This window comes from Impatiens glandulifera, chromosome 8, assembly GCF_907164915.1.
Source record: "Impatiens glandulifera chromosome 8, dImpGla2.1, whole genome shotgun sequence".
In the NCBI taxonomy this organism is placed as follows: Eukaryota; Viridiplantae; Streptophyta; class Magnoliopsida; order Ericales; family Balsaminaceae; genus Impatiens; species Impatiens glandulifera.
The window spans coordinates 11,911,083-11,931,517 of NC_061869.1; the positions used below are offsets into that span (position 1 = coordinate 11,911,083).

General features: G+C 28.8%; 1 protein-coding gene across 1 annotated transcript; it reads right to left on the reverse strand.

The window, feature by feature from the left end:
- Window positions 1–10,930: 10,930 nt before the first annotated feature.
- Window positions 10,931–14,242, reverse strand: LOC124912215 (beta-glucosidase BoGH3B-like). The gene is made up of 8 exons (XM_047452782.1): window positions 14,029–14,242; window positions 13,752–13,956; window positions 13,409–13,499; window positions 13,168–13,313; window positions 12,714–12,957; window positions 12,525–12,629; window positions 11,885–12,272; window positions 10,931–11,463 (listed from the first exon to the last, which is right to left on the reverse strand). The coding sequence occupies exons 1-8, from the start codon at window positions 14,240–14,242 to the stop codon at window positions 10,973–10,975; spliced, it is 1,884 nt and encodes a 627-aa protein (XP_047308738.1). The 3' UTR covers window positions 10,931–10,972.
- Between the last annotated feature and the right edge of the window lie 6,193 nt (window positions 14,243–20,435).

Genomic DNA, 20,435 nt, shown 5'->3' on the forward strand with positions numbered 1-20,435 from the left:
CAGAAGTGTTTCATATAAAACTGAAGAGGTTAAAAGACCGGAAGCGCTTCATATAAAACCGAAGAGGTTAAAATACTAGAAGCGCTTCATATAAAACCGAAAAGGTTAAATACCGGAAGCGCTTCATACAAAACCGAAGAGGTTAAAATACTGGAAGCACTTCATATAAAACCGAAAAGGTTAAAATACCAGAAGCGATTCATATAAAACCAAAGAGGTTAAATACCCGAAGCGCTTCATATACAATCGAAGATGTTAAATACCGGAAACGCTTCATATAAAACCGAAGAGGTTAAATAATAGAAGCGTTTCTCAAAATACCAAAGATGATCAAATGCCAGAATCGATTCTCCAAAAACCAAAGTGAATAAAATACCGAAGCGCTTCTCCAAAAATCAAAGTGAACAAAATGCTAGAAGCGCTTCTCAAATAATCGAAGTGAACAAAATGCCGGAAGCTCTTCTCCCAAAACCAAAGTGAACAAAATGCTGGAAGCGCTTCTCCAAAAACTGAAGTGAACAAAAAGCCAGAAGCGCTTCTCCAAAAACTGAAGTGAACAAAATGCCGAAAGCGCTTCTCCAAAAACTGAAGTTGGTCAAATACCGAATTTGATCAACTACCAGACTTAATTCCCATTTCGGTTTTCTTCACTTTGAACCTACACATAATCAATTTAACACAACTTAGTCTTATTGTTACACTTAAAATTAATAAAAGACTTTAACTTAATAATTTCTCCCTTTTTGATTATTTAAGATAAATTATCAAAATCCTGTAGAATTATTATATTAAATGTTCAATATTAATTTAATCTAACAAATAGATCTTTAGATAAGGAGATTTCAGCACCCTTCACCATTGTTGAAATAGAATCACCAACCAGCTTCGTTGTTTCAAAGAACTCACGGACCTCCGAGTCACGAAGAGAATGGACCGCCAAGAAATTTCTGAGGCCGAAAGCCTCCAAGGATCTGAACATCACCACCATCTCCGGCAGCCCAGACGAATAAACAGAGTCAAATCTACCTACATGGTGTTTTTTTGAAAAAAACGACTTAACGTCATTTCATTCAAAATTCCCAAAAACGGGAAAAAAACCACGAGTTTAAGAGATCATTCTAGACAGGCCTAGAATGATTTTGAAGTCGTAACATTCTGAATAAAAGCTAAAAAACTAAAAACGTAAATGAATTATCTGATTACAATGCTTTCAGTTCTAGTGAGTTCAAAAAACGGTAAATTCCAGTTCCTATAGATATTCCAATTCTGCTCCGTGTTTGAAATTCTTCTCCGCGTTCCCGCGAGGGCACTACAATCCGATACAATACCTACACGGTGTTTTAAGCGAAGGAAATGATTTTCTTAGTCATCTTAGGATTTAGAAAAGTAAACAATGAAGAATAAAGCTTGATTCTAGAGAGGCGATAAAAAGATTTTTAGGGTTTTAGAAAAGCTCGAGAATATGAAAATATTTTAGGCGTACAAGGAAACCTTATATAGCTTTGAACTGACACGTGCCCCAAAGGACATCATTATAATAAACCGTCATTATTTAAAATAAAAAACATCTATAAAAGTCATCATTAAAAGAAACATAAAAGCTATAATTAATTATAAAACATGAGGTAATGAACCGTTAGACGTGTTGATCATATATTTAACAATGATAGACACGCGTCTTCATGTTATTCGTTATTTGAAGATATTAATAAGATTTTATCTTATCTTATAAATATTTTCCCTCAAAATATTTCGAAATATGAATGTTTACTGTCTAAAAGGGAAAATAGAAAGATAACTCATTAATAAATAGGACAGTTGTCCCACTCGTCTTAAGATGAGGTGTGTGAAGAGCGCTTGTAGACAGACGTTTGTCTGTACTATCCGCATACCTTGCGTCTAAGCTAAGTAAGACGTCTGTTCGGAAGGCGTCTGCTAATACATAGAAACAGCCGGGTCAGTAGACACCTGCCTCACATTTAGACGTCTGACTACGCTTAAATTGCAAGTTTCTTAAGCACAGTCTGTCTGATGTACAACGTCTTCAGACGACTGATATATTCAGTTCGATTTGAGACATCCGTCTTAACACGTTTGTCTTTCAACTTATCAACAAATTTCCCCCTCAATTTGTGCATACTTAATTTAAATTAGTTTAGGTGACCCAAAACATTTATAAATTAAGAAAACTTAGTCTCGGGGAGTGGCTTCGTGAATATGTCGGCCACTTGCTGATCTGTTAGAACATATTCCAGTCGAATATGCTTTTGATTGACATGCTCCCGGATGAAATGGCGTCGAATGTCGATATGCTTGATTCTGGAATGCAACACCGGATTGTATGTTATGGAAATTGCTCTGGTGTTGTCACAGAAGATCGGAGATTCGTCTACATGGATGTCGTAATCCATGAGCTGATGTTGAACCCATAACAATTGAGCACAACAACTGCCTGCAACAAGGTACTATGCCTCTATTGTAGACGTGGAGACAGACGTCTACTTCTTGCTAAACCAAGAAATCAGACGATCACCAAGTAACTGACAAGTTCTACTGGTGCTCTTCTGATCTATCTTGTAGCCTGCATAATCTGCATCAGAATAGCTAATTAAATTGAGACTGGAATCCTTCTAATACCACCGTCTCATATTTTGAGTTTCATTTAAATACTTCAAGATACGTTTAACAACAATATAATGAGATTGTTTTGGGTTAGCCTAGAATCTTCCGCAAACGCCGACAACAAACAGGATGTCTGACCGACTAGCTGTTAGATAAAGTAGAGATCCAATGATTCCTATATAAGAAGTGATGTCGACAGACTGACCATCTTCATTCTTATCCATCTTGTTGGATGAGTTCATTGGAGTTGAAGCAGCAAAGCATCTCTCCATGTCGAATTTCTTCAGCAGCTCCCTGGTATATTTCGCTTGATTGATGAATATGTCATCTTAAAGTTGACGAAATTGAAGACCAAGGAAGAACATCAGTTATCTCATCATACTCATTTCAATTTTTTCCTACATCAACTTAGAAAATTTCTTACATAATTTGGGGTTAGTTGATCAAGATATGATATCATCAACATAAATTTGAACAAGTAATATATGTGAATCTTGAACAAATCTAAACAATGTTTTATCTATTGTATCAATGATAAAATTATGATCAAACAAGAACTTAGTCAAAGTATCATATCAAGCTCTATGAGCTTGTTTAAGATCATATAAAGCTTTATCGAGTTTGAAAATGTGATTAGGAAATGAGTGATCTTGAAAGTCTGGCGGCTATTCAACATACACATCCTCATTAAGAATTTTATTTAGAAATGCACATTTCACATCCATTTAATAAACTTTGATGTTTTTAAAAGATGCATAAGCTAGGAAGATTCAGATAGCTTCAAGTCTAGCAACAAGGGCGAATGACTCCTCAAAGTCAATTTTTTCCTCCTGCCTATAACCTTGGGCCACTAAACTGACTTTGTTTCTCACAGCCAAGCCATCTTCACTAAGCTTATTTCGAAAAACTCATCTGGTTCCAATAAGCGATTGATCATTCGGTCTTGGAATTAGATGTCACACTTTATTTCTTTCAAATTAATTCAACTCCTCTTGCATAACATTGATCCAATTTGGATCAAGCAGTGTTTCATCGATTTTATTAGGCTTAATTTAAGAAATAAAGGAAGAGTTTATAAATTCATCAATTAATTGGTGTTTGGTCCTAAAAGGAGCATTAGGATTACCAATTATTAGCTCGGGTGAAAAATTTATGTTCCATTTGATGTTTGGTCCTTAAGGATTAGACGTCTGGTCAAATGACCCCATGACATGCAGACTGTTAGTCATCTGCTGACTTATAGACTGGTTGGATATCAACCGAGTCACCCAGCTGATCAGACGTGTTGTTCTTATTGATCAGAACTTCATCATCACTATTAGATTGAAGACTAACCGCTTCTAACTTGTTAGCAACTTCAATGATCTCGTTGGAGTTGCTTTCAACAGACTCATCAAAAACGATATGAGCAGATTCTTTAACAGTTAAAGTTTGTTTATTAAACACTCTATAAGATTTACTAACTGAAGAATAACCTAACATAATTCCAGCATATGCCTTAGCATCAAAATCAGTCAAATGATTTTTCCCATTGTTATGAATAAAACACGTACATCCCCCTAAAATATGAAATTTTAGGAACTTTTTCATAAAATATTTTCTTAAGGTGTTTTATTAAAATGTTTATTAATCATTGACCTATTTTGAGTGTTTATTAAAATAATTCGTAAATTTTTGATCAAACTCTTTTTTTTAAATACTGATCACTTATATATATAGATATATATATTATTGTTAGATTAAAATTGTTAATTAACTTAGAATAATTAATCAATTATAAAATTATGGGTTTTGATAATTTAGGTTAAACAACCAAAAATGGAGAAATTGTTAAGTTAAAGTTTTTGATTAAGTTTTAGTGTATAATAAGACTAAGTTGTGCTATTGTTTACATGTATGATCAAAGTGAAGAAAACCGAAACGAAGTTGCCCGATAGTTGATCAAATTCGGCATTTGATTAACATCGGTATTCTGAAGAGGCGCTTTCGGTTTTATATCCAAATCGGTATTTTGGATAGGCGCTTCTGTCCTTTTATTCAACTTCGGTATTATATTGATGTGTGTTTGGCATTCTGTCAAGGAGCGCGTCCAGTTTTATATTAGTTAGGCATTGTTTCATCATTTATATTTAATCCAAAATACCCAATTATATTTGTTTAATACAATGAGTTTCAACTGCCGGTGAGAATCATGTTATAAAATTTAAAATCCAGTATAAAATAATTAAATCTTAATAAAAAAAAAATTCTTTTACTAGAAATGGAGACAATATATGAAACAAAACTTGAACTTATTTATTATAGAAAATGTAAAAACAACATTTTCCAAAAAACATATTGAATATTCCTGTGATTGTTGAGCATTTTTCACAAGTAGAATTTAAAGGAAGCTTTGCATGATCTGAACTTAGATCAAGGTTGACTCGTAGCAGTTGCTCTTTCGGAAGTGAAAATGGTGTGTCACGAGGAATGGGCATGACTCCATCATCCCAAAAAAGATAAACTGAGTTTCTGCATCCCATAGGGTTGATTTCAGGTCAAGTTTCATTGACAAATCGTTTATGAACATGTGGATATCTCCGAAATCCATTTTTTTATCGACTATTTCATTTCGATATTTTTTCAAGAGAAAGCTTTGCATGATTTGAACTTAGCTCAAGGTTAACATGTAAGAGTTGTTCTTTTGGAAGTGAAAATGGTGTGTCACTAGGAATGAACGTTAATCCATCATCACAAAAAGATAAACAGATCTTCTGCATCTCATAGGGTTGATTTCAGGTCAGGTTTAATTGACAAATTGTCTATGAACATGTGGATATCTCCGAAATCCATTTTGTTATCGACTATTTCATGTCGATATCTTTTCAAGATAGCGACCGCCATATAAATTTGGAGATTATCCGTCATATATCGAGTACAAAGAACTTCATAAAGTTTCAATAAACTTTCAAATTCAAATTCCCTAAACAAGTAGAAGAAACACATCATCAATATTGACATAAGATAATCTATCAAGAAATAAATTTGGGATTTGTTACTAAAATTTATCCAAGGCGCTGCATTAACATTTCTGATAAATTTCACATAAATTAGTTAGGACTTGTTTCTTTATTTTGATTTAATCTAAATAACTCATTATTCAGTAATCAAATGATTCAAATCAACCAAAATACTAAAATATAAAAGATAGTTTAAGTTATTAAATAGAAATAAACTCATAACCTGCTTAATATATACATTGAGTAAATTATTATCAGACATTAATTATTATAGTTTCAACTGTCTTGTAAAATTTAAAATCAAGTATAAATTAAATAAATCTTAATAAAAATATTTTTTTTACTAGAAATGGACATGAAACAAAACTTGAACTCATTTATTACAGAAAATGTAAAAGCAACATTTTTCAAAAAAGCATATTGAATATACCTATAATTGTTGAGCATTTTTCATAAGTACTGCCAAATTTAAAGGGAGCTTTGCATTATGAAGTTGATAAGTAAGAGTTGTTCTTTTGAAAGTGAAAATGGAGTGAAAGGAGGAATGAGTGCGGCTCCATCGTCCCCAAAAATGATAAACATACTTGGAGATTATCCGTCATATATATAGTCCATAGAACTTCAGAAAGTTGCAATGAACTTTCAAATTCAAATTCCCTAAACAATTAGAAGAAACACATTAATAGATTATATAAAGAAATGAATTTAGAGATTGATATTATTCTACAAACTTTTCCCTTGGAAACACGAAAAAGTTTATGATTAGTTTTCAGAAAATAGAAAATTGAGGAAAGAAGATAACTGATACCTAATAAAATGAAAGTATATTATTTAATTTCAAATGTTAAAGATTTTGTTAGAAAAAATTATTGAAAATGCAACTTTTAACAATTGCAATAGTCTACGCAATCTTGAACATGTGATTTCAACATTAAGCCACGTTGAATTGATACTAATGATTGGTTATGTATGGAATGATAGAAAAAATGAATTTATCTCTATAGAGCACATATTTGTTTATATTTTTGCAATTTGGAGTTATAATGGTTAGAAATTTGTTTTCAGACAAGTGCAATCTAGTTGAACTAAGAATTGGACAATTTGTAATTAGTCAAGAACAAATAATTTGGTGGGTGACATTGCGATGAAATGTGGCAAAAAAACAAGAACATTTCAACGATTTTGTAATGAAAAAATATTTTTAACACAACAAACAAAACTTATATATGTTCTGGTTATATACTTACATCGCCGATTCCGACGGATCCTCATGCCATCCAAAGTAAATGAAAATCGTGAAATCGTTGCGATGCATCGTCAACCAGACTTTGTGAATTTTGCCTTAATTCGAGAAGTTTGATAAAAACTCTACTACATCAACAAATCATCTATGGAACTTGATCAAATAGAAAATTCAACTAATTCATTATTGTTAAAGTTTGGAAATAAAATGTAAAAAGTCACAAGATAAGTAACAAAATTAACCTAACAAATTATGACCACACCAATTTCATTTTACAGGAAATTATGACCACTATGCCAACACTTTTATTATTATTTTTTTCATTTTTTCTCTTATTCTTTTATTTACCTTTTATTAAAATTCAATATCAATACCAAGAAACTAAGTTGTAAAAAAATGAAGAAATAACAAAGAAGCGATAACTCTCAAAATGAGGTTATGCTCGCGTTTATTCAAATTGATGATGAAATATTGTTGAAGTCCTTAGACTTTCTCAATTTTTTAAATTGGTCCTTAAACTTTATACTATGATAAAAATAATTATCTACTTTTACGTACTCAATCAATCATGGCATACCCATATAAAATCAAAATTATTCAAAGATTATAAGAACATAATTTGACACACTCTCTTCAAGATGACTCTCCAAGATTCATCTTGGACAATAGATTTTGAAATTTAACATGTTCCAAAGACTTTGTGAAGAAATCAACAATTTGAGATTTGGAAGGAATGTGTTTAAGAATATAAACCCTTTCTTAAATTTATCCCCAACCTAATGGCAGTCAATTTTCAAGTGTTTAGTTCTTTCATAAATACAAAATTTTCAGAAATCTGAATTGCAGATTTATTATCACACTAAAGGGTAGTAGGGAGAACAACAGTATGATTCAAGTCTGTAAGAATATATAAAATTTAGAGAAGCTCACAAACAATGATCTTAAGCTTCTATATTCAGCCTCATCACTAGATCGAGACACTATCGCTCGTTTGTTTTTTTGTTTTTCAATAAATGACTGATTTTTTCTAGCTTTATACAATAACTTAATAATGACCTTCTACTATTGGAACAATTGACTCAATCAAAATCTGAAAAAAATTCTAAACATGTACAACTATTAGTAGAATAAAACAGTCCTAAAGAAGGACATTCTTTCAAATATCTAACCACTCTCAAAACAGCTTATCAATGATTATGAATGATGTGTATTAAGGGAATGAATAAATTGACAAAGTTAAGCCTAACAAGCCTTTGGCTAGGGCAGCTCAATTATTAAAATTAGTATGATATTTTTATAAAATAATATTATAATTTTTAAAAAAAAAAGTGTTGTATCTTAGTGGTGAAAGATAAATATTTAAAATCTTTAGTTGATTGTGGGTTCAAATCTCATTACAAATTATTTTTTTAATCCATTTTTAAAATAGATTTAGAGCAACAATATTTTCGATCTTTTTTTTACCCCAGGCTGGGGCAGCCCAAATCTTAAGGCCGACACTGCTAAGTTATTGCACACTAAAATTAATATCAAATTTTTTAAAATTCAAGTATATAAGTTTTCCAACCAGTCTCTTATATTTATCAGGTTCTTTTCAACGTGCGTGAGATTCTTTTTCAAGTTTTAAACCTTTAAGCATACTATTTTTTTTTGGTTTTACACTTACCAATTTTTTCTTTAAAAATATCTGTAATGCTTTTTTTTTTTTTATTAACACAGATTATAATGCTTGTTTTATTTTTTATTTCTAAGCTAGAAATATTTAGCTTCATCAAGATCTTTAATAAAATTTTTTTTTGATGAAATCTTTGACCTTATTAATTTCTTCTAAATCATTTCTACACAGTAATATGTCATCAACATACAAAAAGCAAAACAATGATCTTTGATTCATCATTCTTAACAAAAAAGATAGTTATCATTAGAAGATGGTTTGAAACCATACTAAATAAGTCGATAAGTGGATTCTTTATTCCATTCCCGAGAAGCTTGTTTATGTCCAGAAAGACTTTTAACAAGTTTCCAAACCTTACCAAGTAGAAGGAGGATTCATATACATATCTTCATTAATGTATTTATTTTAAAATGCATTGTTGACAATGTATTTATTTTAAAATGCATTGTTTAGATCGACCCGGTGAAGGTGTCAATCTTGGGCTGCTAAGGCAATTACAATCATGATTGTACTATCTTAGCAACTGGTGAATTTTTTTTCATGAAAATCAATTCCTTGTATCAATAAGGGAGTGCATGTTTTTTTTTACTTAGGATGTTAAAATATCGAACTCATATTTTTTTTCTTTTTTAATTTATTAAGTTAACATTTTAAATTAATATATATAATTTTAATTTAAAAAGTTAACAGGTAAAATTATATCTTATTTTGAATTTAATAATTTAAATTGTTGAATCGATATTTTTTTAATATCTGAAGTTAAAATATCAAATCGATATTTTTTATTTATTGAAAATCTAAACTTAAACAAAACTCTTGACACTTGAGCTATCATAAATGGTTGTGTATAGCCAATATTTTATAAAATAAATAATATATATTAAAATTATTTTTATTATATTCTTTTTTCAAACATTACATTTATTATAATTTTCTCAAATATAAGAATGAAATTGTAATTTAATTTCAATTCTTGTGAAACTAAAGTTTCAATACCAATTCCTATCATCCAAACATACCCTTTAATTATTATATTTTTTCATAAGAATTTTATTATTATCTGACAATTTTATTTTATTTACAAAACACAAATAACAAAATACTAATCAAATATTCATTCTTTTTGTGTCTGACAAGGTCTAGTACAAGTCTATTATTATTTTCAATTTTAAAGTTATGCTCACATCTAATGTAGAAAGTTGTAAAATATTCTAACTAAAAATCGAAAAATAATGTTATAAATATATGAGACAAGGGTGTACATGTTTTTTTGTGTGTGTCCTAATCTTGTTTTTATTACAATCAAGAGAGACATGTTTATGGTGTGTTTTAATCATGCTTCTCTTGCTTTGATTACAATCAAGAGAGACAAAATGCCAAATATATGATTGATTTTTAATCATACTTTACTTGTGAGACTATTGTATTATATGAACAATGTGAATTAATGCCTTGCACCCAATATTGATAATGAGAATCCCATAGAAAATAATCGGCAAGTTGATAAATGAAACATGATTATACTTCATATACTAAATAATTGTTTGAGAAAATGAGAACATTTTTTTAAATGATCCAAACAGAATAATATGAATGAGAGTCGTAAAAAAAAATTAAAAACATTAAAATATTTTGACTGAATCTAAAGAAATCATCCACACAAAAATGTTTAACAATGGCCAAATAAAAAAACACAACAAAAAAATAAGAACATTCTTATTAATAATAAGAAAAAACTAAATTAATCCACTGGAGTCAGGACAAGTGCAAATTTATCTAGAGAAAAAAAATTAATTTAAAAAATAAATAAAATATTCTTACATTAAAAAATATATATATATATATATATTCAAAGAAAGTTCAACATCATAATTTCTTGGTATTAATTAGGAGTATGTTTTCACAATTTTTTTATATTACTAAGAATTCCTTTCCTTTCAAATCTCTTCTCTATCAAAAAAATTTCTCAGTTCTCTTCAAATTTTATATATTCTTGTCCAATTACTTGAGTATTCCTAAAAATCATGCATTTATTAATTATACTCCAAATGAAATTTGATAATTCCCATTATCACCTTTCTCCACTCCCATTTGTCCTCCTCGTCTATATTTTCTTGAAGACTTGAAGGATTTGATTCAATTTCCCCTATTAATATCAATAATTTGAACATGATGACACTTAATTCAAAAAACAAGATGCTACAAATTTATGTTTATTCTCTAATGGATATTTTTCTTCATAATAATAACTTAGGCAGCCAATCAAACTAGAAATGTAATTATTCTAAATCACTTAAAAAATAATAAAGCATGACAAAAAGCTAAAATAAAAGTTTCTCAAAATGAGTTCAAAAAACCCCCTTCCTAATTATAATAAAGCATGACAAAAAGCTAAAATAAAAGTTTCTCAAAATGAGTTCAAAAAACCCCCTCCTAATTAGCCTTAATAGGCTTAGTGGTGAGACCAAATCCAAATGGGTAGAGAGGATCATATTTTTCATCCCCTACATTCATAGGTAGTTGCTCAACCGTCCTAAACCAAGTCCTCGGAAGCTTTCCGGTAAATCCATAGTCCCCAAACAAGACATCGGCAACACCCTGCCCTTCCGATCCTGGCAGCCAAGCCGCAACCAAGGCATCCATCTGATGAACCAACGGTTCAATTACTACCGGTCTACCCGTAACAAGAACCACAACGCACTTGACTGCCCCACAAACGTTTTGTAATGTGTTTAATCCTTGTTCGGGGATCGTCAAATTCAAACTGTCCCCTTGAGTCTCGGCATAGGGTGGCTCTCCAATCACAACGATCGCGTACGTGAAATTGTTGTTCTCAACAAACTTTATATCTGAAACGTCCTCTTGGTAGACAACTTCGGTATCCTTATCGACAGTGTTCTTTATTGCGGTCAAGATAGTTGTACCTAAAACATCCCACAAGATAGCCAAGAAAATACATAGTTATAATTAAGTGTATGAAGATTAATGATGTCCCTAAATACTAGAACTTTATCAAAAGAGTTATCAACATGAATAGTTTAATGAATTTGGAAGGAAAGAAACTCAAGAGTTTTGGGGAGCATGAATAGAATGATAAAATAAATATGAACAAAGATTGAAGAATGTGTAATTGTTCAAAGTGGAAATCAAGTAAATTAACAAATCCCTTTAAAATTGTCACAATAAGTTAAATAAAAAAATGGTTAAAAAGTATTGTATATGTAACTTTAAGTAATAGTTTCGTATTTTAAATTCGTCTACTTGTATAATAAAAGTAATTTCAATTCCTCTTAAAATAAACAAAATTTATTGTGGCTGAGTTAGTGTGTATGAGAAAATAGGTACCGTCGGTTTGATTGTTTCCGCTAACTCCTTGCCACTCGATCGACCAACCACCGCATTGATTTCCGAGATTGTGTGCATGTGTTCCGGCTACAAGAATTTTTGTTGCCTTCTTTGGGAGTGGCAAGAGGGGTTCATCTGTAGCTTCACCATTCTTCAAAAGTACTAGGCTTTTCCTAACAGCTTCCCTGGCCAATTCTCTATGCTCTTTACATCCCAGATATTTGACAAAGCTAGTATCAGCAAATGGCTCTTCAAACAAGCCCATCACAAATTTGACTCGTAAAATTCTTCTAACCGCATCGTTAATTCGGCTCATGGGTATGTAATTTGTATTCACCAAAGTGGTTAATCCGTCAATGAACTCGGTGTAGTTGAAAGGAACCATAATCTATAACATGTTCATTAATTTCAGTAAGAATTTGAAATTAGATAATATTAATATGTTTTTTTTTAGCTTATTTGCTAAAAAAAACATTCATTTTGTGTAACATCAAAACCAATAATATTAGTTATAAAAATGTTCAATCAAAATGAATTTCATCTTTTAATTTGACAATTTTGAAAAGTGTTTGTGATTGTAACAAAATAATAATTCCCAAATAAGTATAAATAAAAGGAATAATAATAATATAATATTAACCATGTCAATGCCAGCACCAACTCCAGCTAAAATAGAGTATGTGTAGTTTGCATGAGCTGGAGTTGATATCCGATCAATTCCCTGCCAATCTGAAATGACAAAACCCTGAAAAAGAAGAAGATAAAATTTGTATTCAATTTTCAATGTAAAATCTCAACGAAGATATCGAGGTTTAGGAACATATCTTACCCTGAAACGCAACGTATTCTTGAGAAAACCGCTGATGAGTTCTTTGTGTTCGTGCATCTTTACCCCGTTCCAGCTCGAATAAGAAATCATTACGGTTGATACACCATTAATAATAGAGTTGTAATAGCCTGGCATGTGAATGCGAAGCAAGCCGTGCCTATCGATCACCGTGTTATTCTCATTGATTCCCTTGGTCGTTCCTCCATCGCCCACAAAGTGTTTCGCACATGCAGCCACTTTGTCCCTAACCAATATAGGTGACATTTTTATTAAGTACTTGAAGAATAAATTATTATGATACTTATATTAAATATGGTAGTTTATTGAAAATTCACATCATGTCATAGAAACAAAACAAAAATAAGTATCAAGAAAAATAAGAGATCAAAATTCGAAAACTTAGTGTTACACTATAACATTTCCGGTCCCATGCAATGCTTTTAACATAACTTACCTGCCACCAAGATAAGGGACACCCTTTCCAACAGTAGAAGGTTGTTCTCCTTGTAATCCCAATATAATAGATGTCATTTTTTGAACCACTTTATGATCTTCGCTATAACTCTCGAAACATCGTCCCCATCTCGGATCCCTACAAACCTGTCATGAACAAAGACATGTATACATTTCAAATCATAAAGGGAAAATTCAAAACCATTGACATTTGTTTTCTTTATTTTCCTTTTGGTTCTTACCGCAATACAAGGTGCAAATGCATATTGGATGCCGGTCGCTCTAACCTCCAGAGCAGTCGCCGCTCCAATTCTCTTAACCAAGTCAGGATCCCTAGTAGCATGAACATATAGAGCTAATCAAGCAATTAAAGTTTTATTTTTTTTTACTACTAGGAAAGTATTTTATAGTTTTATTTTATGTGAGTTTTATGACAATATAAAAATATTTTGTGAAACATTAAGACCAATCATGTTAATTAGAAAAAGCTAATCACAATTGTAAATTTAATTGTGACAACGACACTAACACGAAAAAATGACAGTTTTCAAGTAACCTCAATGAATAAACTGCGGATTTACTTACCTAGTAGCTCCAAGCCCAACATTATGAGGAAAAAGTGTGGCTTTATAGATATTATTATTGCCATGAACCGCATCAATTCCATAAACCATAGGAATCCCAAGACGAGTAGCCATTGAACCATTCTGAAATTCATTCACCATGTTTATCCATACTTGAGGCGATGCCTGTTTAGCTGGAACACTGCCTCCACCACTCAAAACACTTCCTGAAAAAAATAAATAAAAAATTAATAATCATTCAATATTAAGTTTATGAGTTATAATTAAATAAGTATTACCAATGAAGTAGTTCTTCATTACATCTGTTGAAGCAACAGATCTGTCGATTTGCACCATCTGGCCGATTTTTTCTTCTAAAGTCATTCTGTCCATTAAATCTTTTAATCGAATATTTAACGGTTCTTTAGGATCTTTGTATTTGATATGATCTGCAGTTGCTATGACCCATGTTGCCAAAAACCCTAAAAACAAAAATGTGATGTTCCTCCCCATTTCCTAGCTTCTTCAATCTATCAATAAAAAACCTTAATTATATATGAAACTTAATTATATGGAAAGAGGTGAAGAAAGTATACATCTATATATATTACTAAAGAGAGTGAGTGAGAGAGAAAATAGGTGAATAAGTAAATGTGTACTTTGTCTAAACAATAACTACCACATATAATTATTGATATTAGGGTCTAAACCGATAAATACCATATATACCAACATGTTTATTGGGTTTAATTTTATAGAAAATAGTTATGGATAATATTATTAAACTTTTTAAGTAAATGTGTTTACTTTGTCTAAACAATAACTACCACATATAATTATTGATATTAGGGTCTAAACGGATAAATACCATATATAATATTATTAAACTTTTTAAGTAAATGTGTTTACTTTGTCTAAACAATAACTACCACATATAATTATTGATATTAGGGTCTAAACGGATAAATACTATATATACCAGCATGTTTATTGGGTCTAATTTATAGAAAATAGTTGTGGATAATATTATTAAACTTTTTATATAAATGTAATTAATATATACATATATATTATCATGCATTGAATTAATCAATTAAATATAACATAATTCATTATATTGATCCATTTAAAATTGTATATTTGATTCGCAATATAGGAGGTTAGAAGAATATAGTAGGGATATATACATAATATTCACAATAAAATAGGGCAATTTTCAATTAGTGAGACACATAATTGATAATACATATATAAATGAGAGTATTCATATTTCATATACTTTCAAGAAATATCTTAACTAACAAAAGTCTTAATGAAAATTCAAATCTCATTAGTTCAATTTTCAATTAAAAACTTTTTAGTTGAGATAATGCTAACTTCATTAAAAAAATGGGAAAAAAAGTGAAAAAAAAACAAGATATGCATGATAACTACCACATATGATGAAGAAATATCTTAATTAACAATAGTCTTAATGAAAATTCAAATCTCATTGAGTTCAATTTTCAATTAAAAACTTTTTAGTTGAGATAATGCTAACTTCATTAAAAAATGTGGAAAAAAAAACAAGATATGCATGATAACTACCACATATGATGAGAGTTGTTCTTTTTGAAGGTGAAAATGGAGTGGTATAGAGGAAACCTGTATAATAAGAACACACATTATCAAATATACAACTGGATATATATGTAAATAATTATATATATATTTGTTGAAAACATATATATATATATATATCTTTTTTTATTAATTAAGTGACTACACTTCCACTTTCAAAATTTAAAAATTCAGATCTAAATTTAAAAAATATTATTTATGCATTAATTAAATATAAATTGTTTATGCAAGGGTACACTTGAGAATCATAAGAAGGGAAGAAGAAACGTGTAAATACATTGTTTTCGATAGCAGTACAAACCTTCAAACTTTGAGACGAATTCCTACAACCAAGCTGAACTGGACACTTGGTTGGAATTGTAAGATCAATTTTACAGAAAATCATTTGTTTTGTTTTTTTTGAGAATTTTTAATAAAATAATGTTAAGTCGTTTTTTCAAAATATATATATATATATATATAATTATATAAATTTAATTTATAAATATAAATTTATTTTATTTATGTTAAATTGAAATCATAATTAAATTATTAAATTTTAAAATTATAAAATTAAATCATAAAAACTTAAATAAAGTTGGTTAATAAATCTTAAAATAGTAAAATTTAATAAAATTTTAAGATGAAATCCAAATTTTAATTGTTATTATTAAATCATTTTATTTTTTCTACTCATGAATAACAAATTTACCCTTTTAATTTTTTTGGGATGAATGACAAATTTATGCTTTAATTTTTTTATTGGGATGAAATTAACATAATAAAGTTTTTGTCTATGTTTTTGAATAAGATATCCAAAAAATTTATATATATATATATATATATATATATATATATATATATATATATATATATATATATATGACAGAGCTTAAATAATAATATTATATAATTAAATATGATTATATACTTATTATTATTATGTAATTTAATATATTTATTTATTTAATATAACTTTAATTTTTCTCTTTTTAATAATTATGAGGAAGAGTAAGATAACGTTTATATACCAAATTAAATTAACAAATGTAACAATGAGCAAATAATATCCAATAGAACTTAAGTTGTATGGTAGACTCTCTATTTGTTTAACTTGTGGGTTTTATTGATTCTACCCAATTTTTATTTTTGTTTTGTGATGGTATTTATTCATAAGGTAATTAGTTGAGCCCACTAAAACTAATAAAGAGTGAGTATAAACATGTAGTGATTAGGGTTAGTAGATTATAATTGAAAATTGAAGCTTTCAAACCTTATTATTTAACATATTTTCTATCTAAGTCTTATTTCCTAATTCCTTGATCACATTCTTATCTATCATCTCCATCTTGATTTATTTTTACTAGTTTTAACAATCACTCAGATATATCAAAACAATTGTTTTGATTTAAAAAAAAAACTAATATAAGTGAAATTCTATACTTACATTGCATATTCTGACAAATCTCCACGCCATCCCAAGTAAGTGTAAATTGAAAAATCGTCATAAACATTTCATCCTAATTTATGACTTTTGATCGAATCCGATAAGTTCAACAAAGCTCTACTCATTGAACGACGTCCACAAATCGTCTCTAGATTCAGATCTCATTCAAATAGACATTTCAACCAAGAAACAAATTTGAGTGATTAATTATTATTACTAGGAAATAAAAAGGAGAAAGTCACAAGATTAACAAAACCTAACAAACTATGACCATGCCCATTTCATGTTAAACCAAACTAACTTTCAACATATATATATATATATATATATATATATTCATCTTAGCAATTAGTATTTTCTTTATCTTTTAAAATGACTCTTCCCCTTTACTCAAAACAAACAAAACAAAATTTTTATAAGAAACCTTATTTTCTTGTAAAATATTTACATTCTTTAGATTTTTTTAAACTTTAAAGTCAATTTTAATTATTATTATTATTCAAAATTTTAAAGTTATGCTCACATTTAATATAGAACATAATATATTTTATTTCAATTTTAAACGTTTTAGCTAAAAATTAAAATTATGAACATTTAGTTAAAAAACAATGTTATAAATATATAACACAAAAAGAGAGTACATGTTTATTTTGGTGATTTTGATCATGTTTTGATTGCAATGAAAAGAGAGACATGTTTTTGGTGTTTATTAATCATGATTCTCTTGCTTTGATTACAATCAAGAGAGATAAATGCCAAATATATATGATTGAATTTTAATCATACTTGTACTTATAAATACTGTCTATTAACTATGTGATTGTTATACCCATTATGGATAGTGAAAATGTGATAGAAAATAATTTATAAGTAGATAAATAACCCATGATTATACTTGATATACAAAAAGCAGCAGCAAAGAATTTTTTTTTTCTTCTTTAAAAAAGTTGAAAAAAATAGAACATTTTTGACCTTTTGTTAAGTAACCCATTAAGATAACATAATTGAAAAGAGTATTGTATAAGAGATTTATATTCATTTTACTAAGAATATCCTAACTTTATCTAAAAAACAAACTTTATCTAAAAAATGTATCATCTTTTTTTTTTTCACAAGTTCCAACTTTTGAGCAACATCACAATTTCTTGGTATTAAATAGATGTCTTTTTTTCATAAGTTGTTTATTTTATCTTATTAGTAAAAATCTCTTCTCTATCTAAAAAATTGGCCCATTTCTTTCTTTTCAAATTTAATTCCTAATAATCATGCATTTATTAATTCTACTCCAAATGAAACCGGGATTTAGTTCAATTTCTCCCATTTAAATGACTTTCATTTTTTTAATCTGACAATTTAAAAAAGGATTTGAAATTGTAACTGTAATAGTGATAGAAATACTAATTAATTTCTAAATAACTTCAAATACAAAATAAATTATAATAATTATTATTATAATAATATAATAATAACCATGGAAGCTTAACGATTGTTTCACTTACGTTCGTCATGCAATTTAGGCCAGAGTATGATAGTTTAATAATATTTTAATATATATAAAAATAATAAAATAATATTTTAATATATAATCTCAACTAAAAATATTTAAAATATTTTTTTTATTTAAAGTTTTAGGTAAAAATAATATTAATTATTTTTTGTCAAATAAAATATTAATTTAGAGTAACTTTTTTACAATATATTTAATAATAATTAAAAAAGATATAAAATATTTTTAAGCATGTAATTTTAATCATTAAATAGAAAATATTTAAATTAAAATTAATATAATAAAATTTAAAAGAATAAGTAATTAATGAAAAACTAATTATATTTATATTTTTGTATAGAAGATTAAATTAAAATAATATAATTTAATTTATTGATTTTAAATAGTTAAATTGAAATTAAGATAATATATTTAAAAATGATAAGTTATTAATTAATATATAAATTATTTTTTATTTTTATTAATTAGATTAAAATAAAATTATATATATATATCAAACTTTAATAACTAATGATTCATATAATGTATAGACAGATAAAAAGTAAAAATGTTACAATCACCTAATTTTATAGGTTATATAATTATGTAGTAATTGTTAAATTATAATTTTATTTTAGTTAAAAATATTATTATTTTATATTCTACATTATATAGTTATGTGGTAATTGTTAAATTATATTTTTTTTTAGAGTTAAATGCTGAATAGTCCCTGAAAGTTTGGATATTAGACTACTTGGTCCCTGAACCAAAATAATAGAACCCGTTAGTTCCTACCGTCCAAAACGGTTAGTCAAAAGCCTTTTGACTGTTAAATAATGACCATTTTGCCCTTGCCTTTTTTAAAATTAAAAAAAATTAAATTAAATTAAAACCTAACCTAACCTAAATCTAATCTAACATAACCACAGTGCAAGTGGGATTTAAAATCAAACAAACCAAAGAAATCTCCCGTCGAAGCCAGTCGAACCCTTTCTCCCAAATCGGGATTTGAAGACGAATTCACAGTGCAAGTGATTGAAGACGACCCTGGCGACTGAGGCAAGAGAACAATTGGTGTTAATATGAAAGAATGCAAGATCTGTAAGTAATCCAAGCTCGTTCGGTAGATAACCGACAATGTCACCATGGTTGAGATCGATTCCGGCGACTATTCTTATGGAAGGATTGTCTGGAGGCGGTGCACAGTATACATAGGTGTATGTACAGACGTTAGATCCAACCCAGTTGGCTGTGAGATTGAGAGGATCTGAGAGAATGGCGAGCTTCAAAGCTTGCAAAGTAATGTATGCATTTCGGAGTCGAGGATTTTCGAAGGAGAGAGATGGACTAATGTGTTACATTCTCAGCTTGAACGTAGGTGGTGATGAAAAAAAAGAAGAAGAAGAAAGTAATGGAGTTGGTTTTCTTCATCTCAGATTAGACATCCGACGCTCCTACGAACCATCGGCGACTGAAGGGCTCCTCTCCGGCGGAGGGGATATTGATTGAAGAAGGTAGCTTTCTTTGTGCGATCTCGACTGGGCGAATGTGGATTTATGTTAAATTAGATTTAGGTTAGGTTAGGTTTTAATTTAATTTAATTTTTTTATTTAAAAAAAGGTAAGGGCAAAATGGTCATTATTTAACAGTCAAAAGGCTTTTGACTAACAGTTTTGGACGATAGAGACTAACGGGTTCTATTATTTTGGTTTAGGGACCAAGTAGTCTAATATCCAAACATTCAGGGACTGTTCAGCATTTAACTTTTTTTAAGAGAAATGATTAGGTGAGGGAATTTGGTGAGGGAATTTGATGAGGGAATGACGTGACATAATTTTTTTATTCGTTGAAAAAATCAAATAATTTCTCTCTTTCCTCCCACTTTTACATTTTCCAACGATGTCACGTCATTCCCTCACCAAATTCCCTCACTAAATTCCCTCACTCTATCACTCCTCTTTTTTTAAATAAAAAACATTATTGTTTGAAAATTAAGAAAATTAACTTTAATTTCAAAAATTAAGTAGATTTTAACATTACTTAAATTATAGTAAATATAATTTTTTTTTATCAATTTGATTTAAAGATTAATTTATTAATTATCAATATTTTGACACTTATTTAAGATTTCATATCAGATTTAATATTATTAAAAGAAAATTTATGCAATGGGT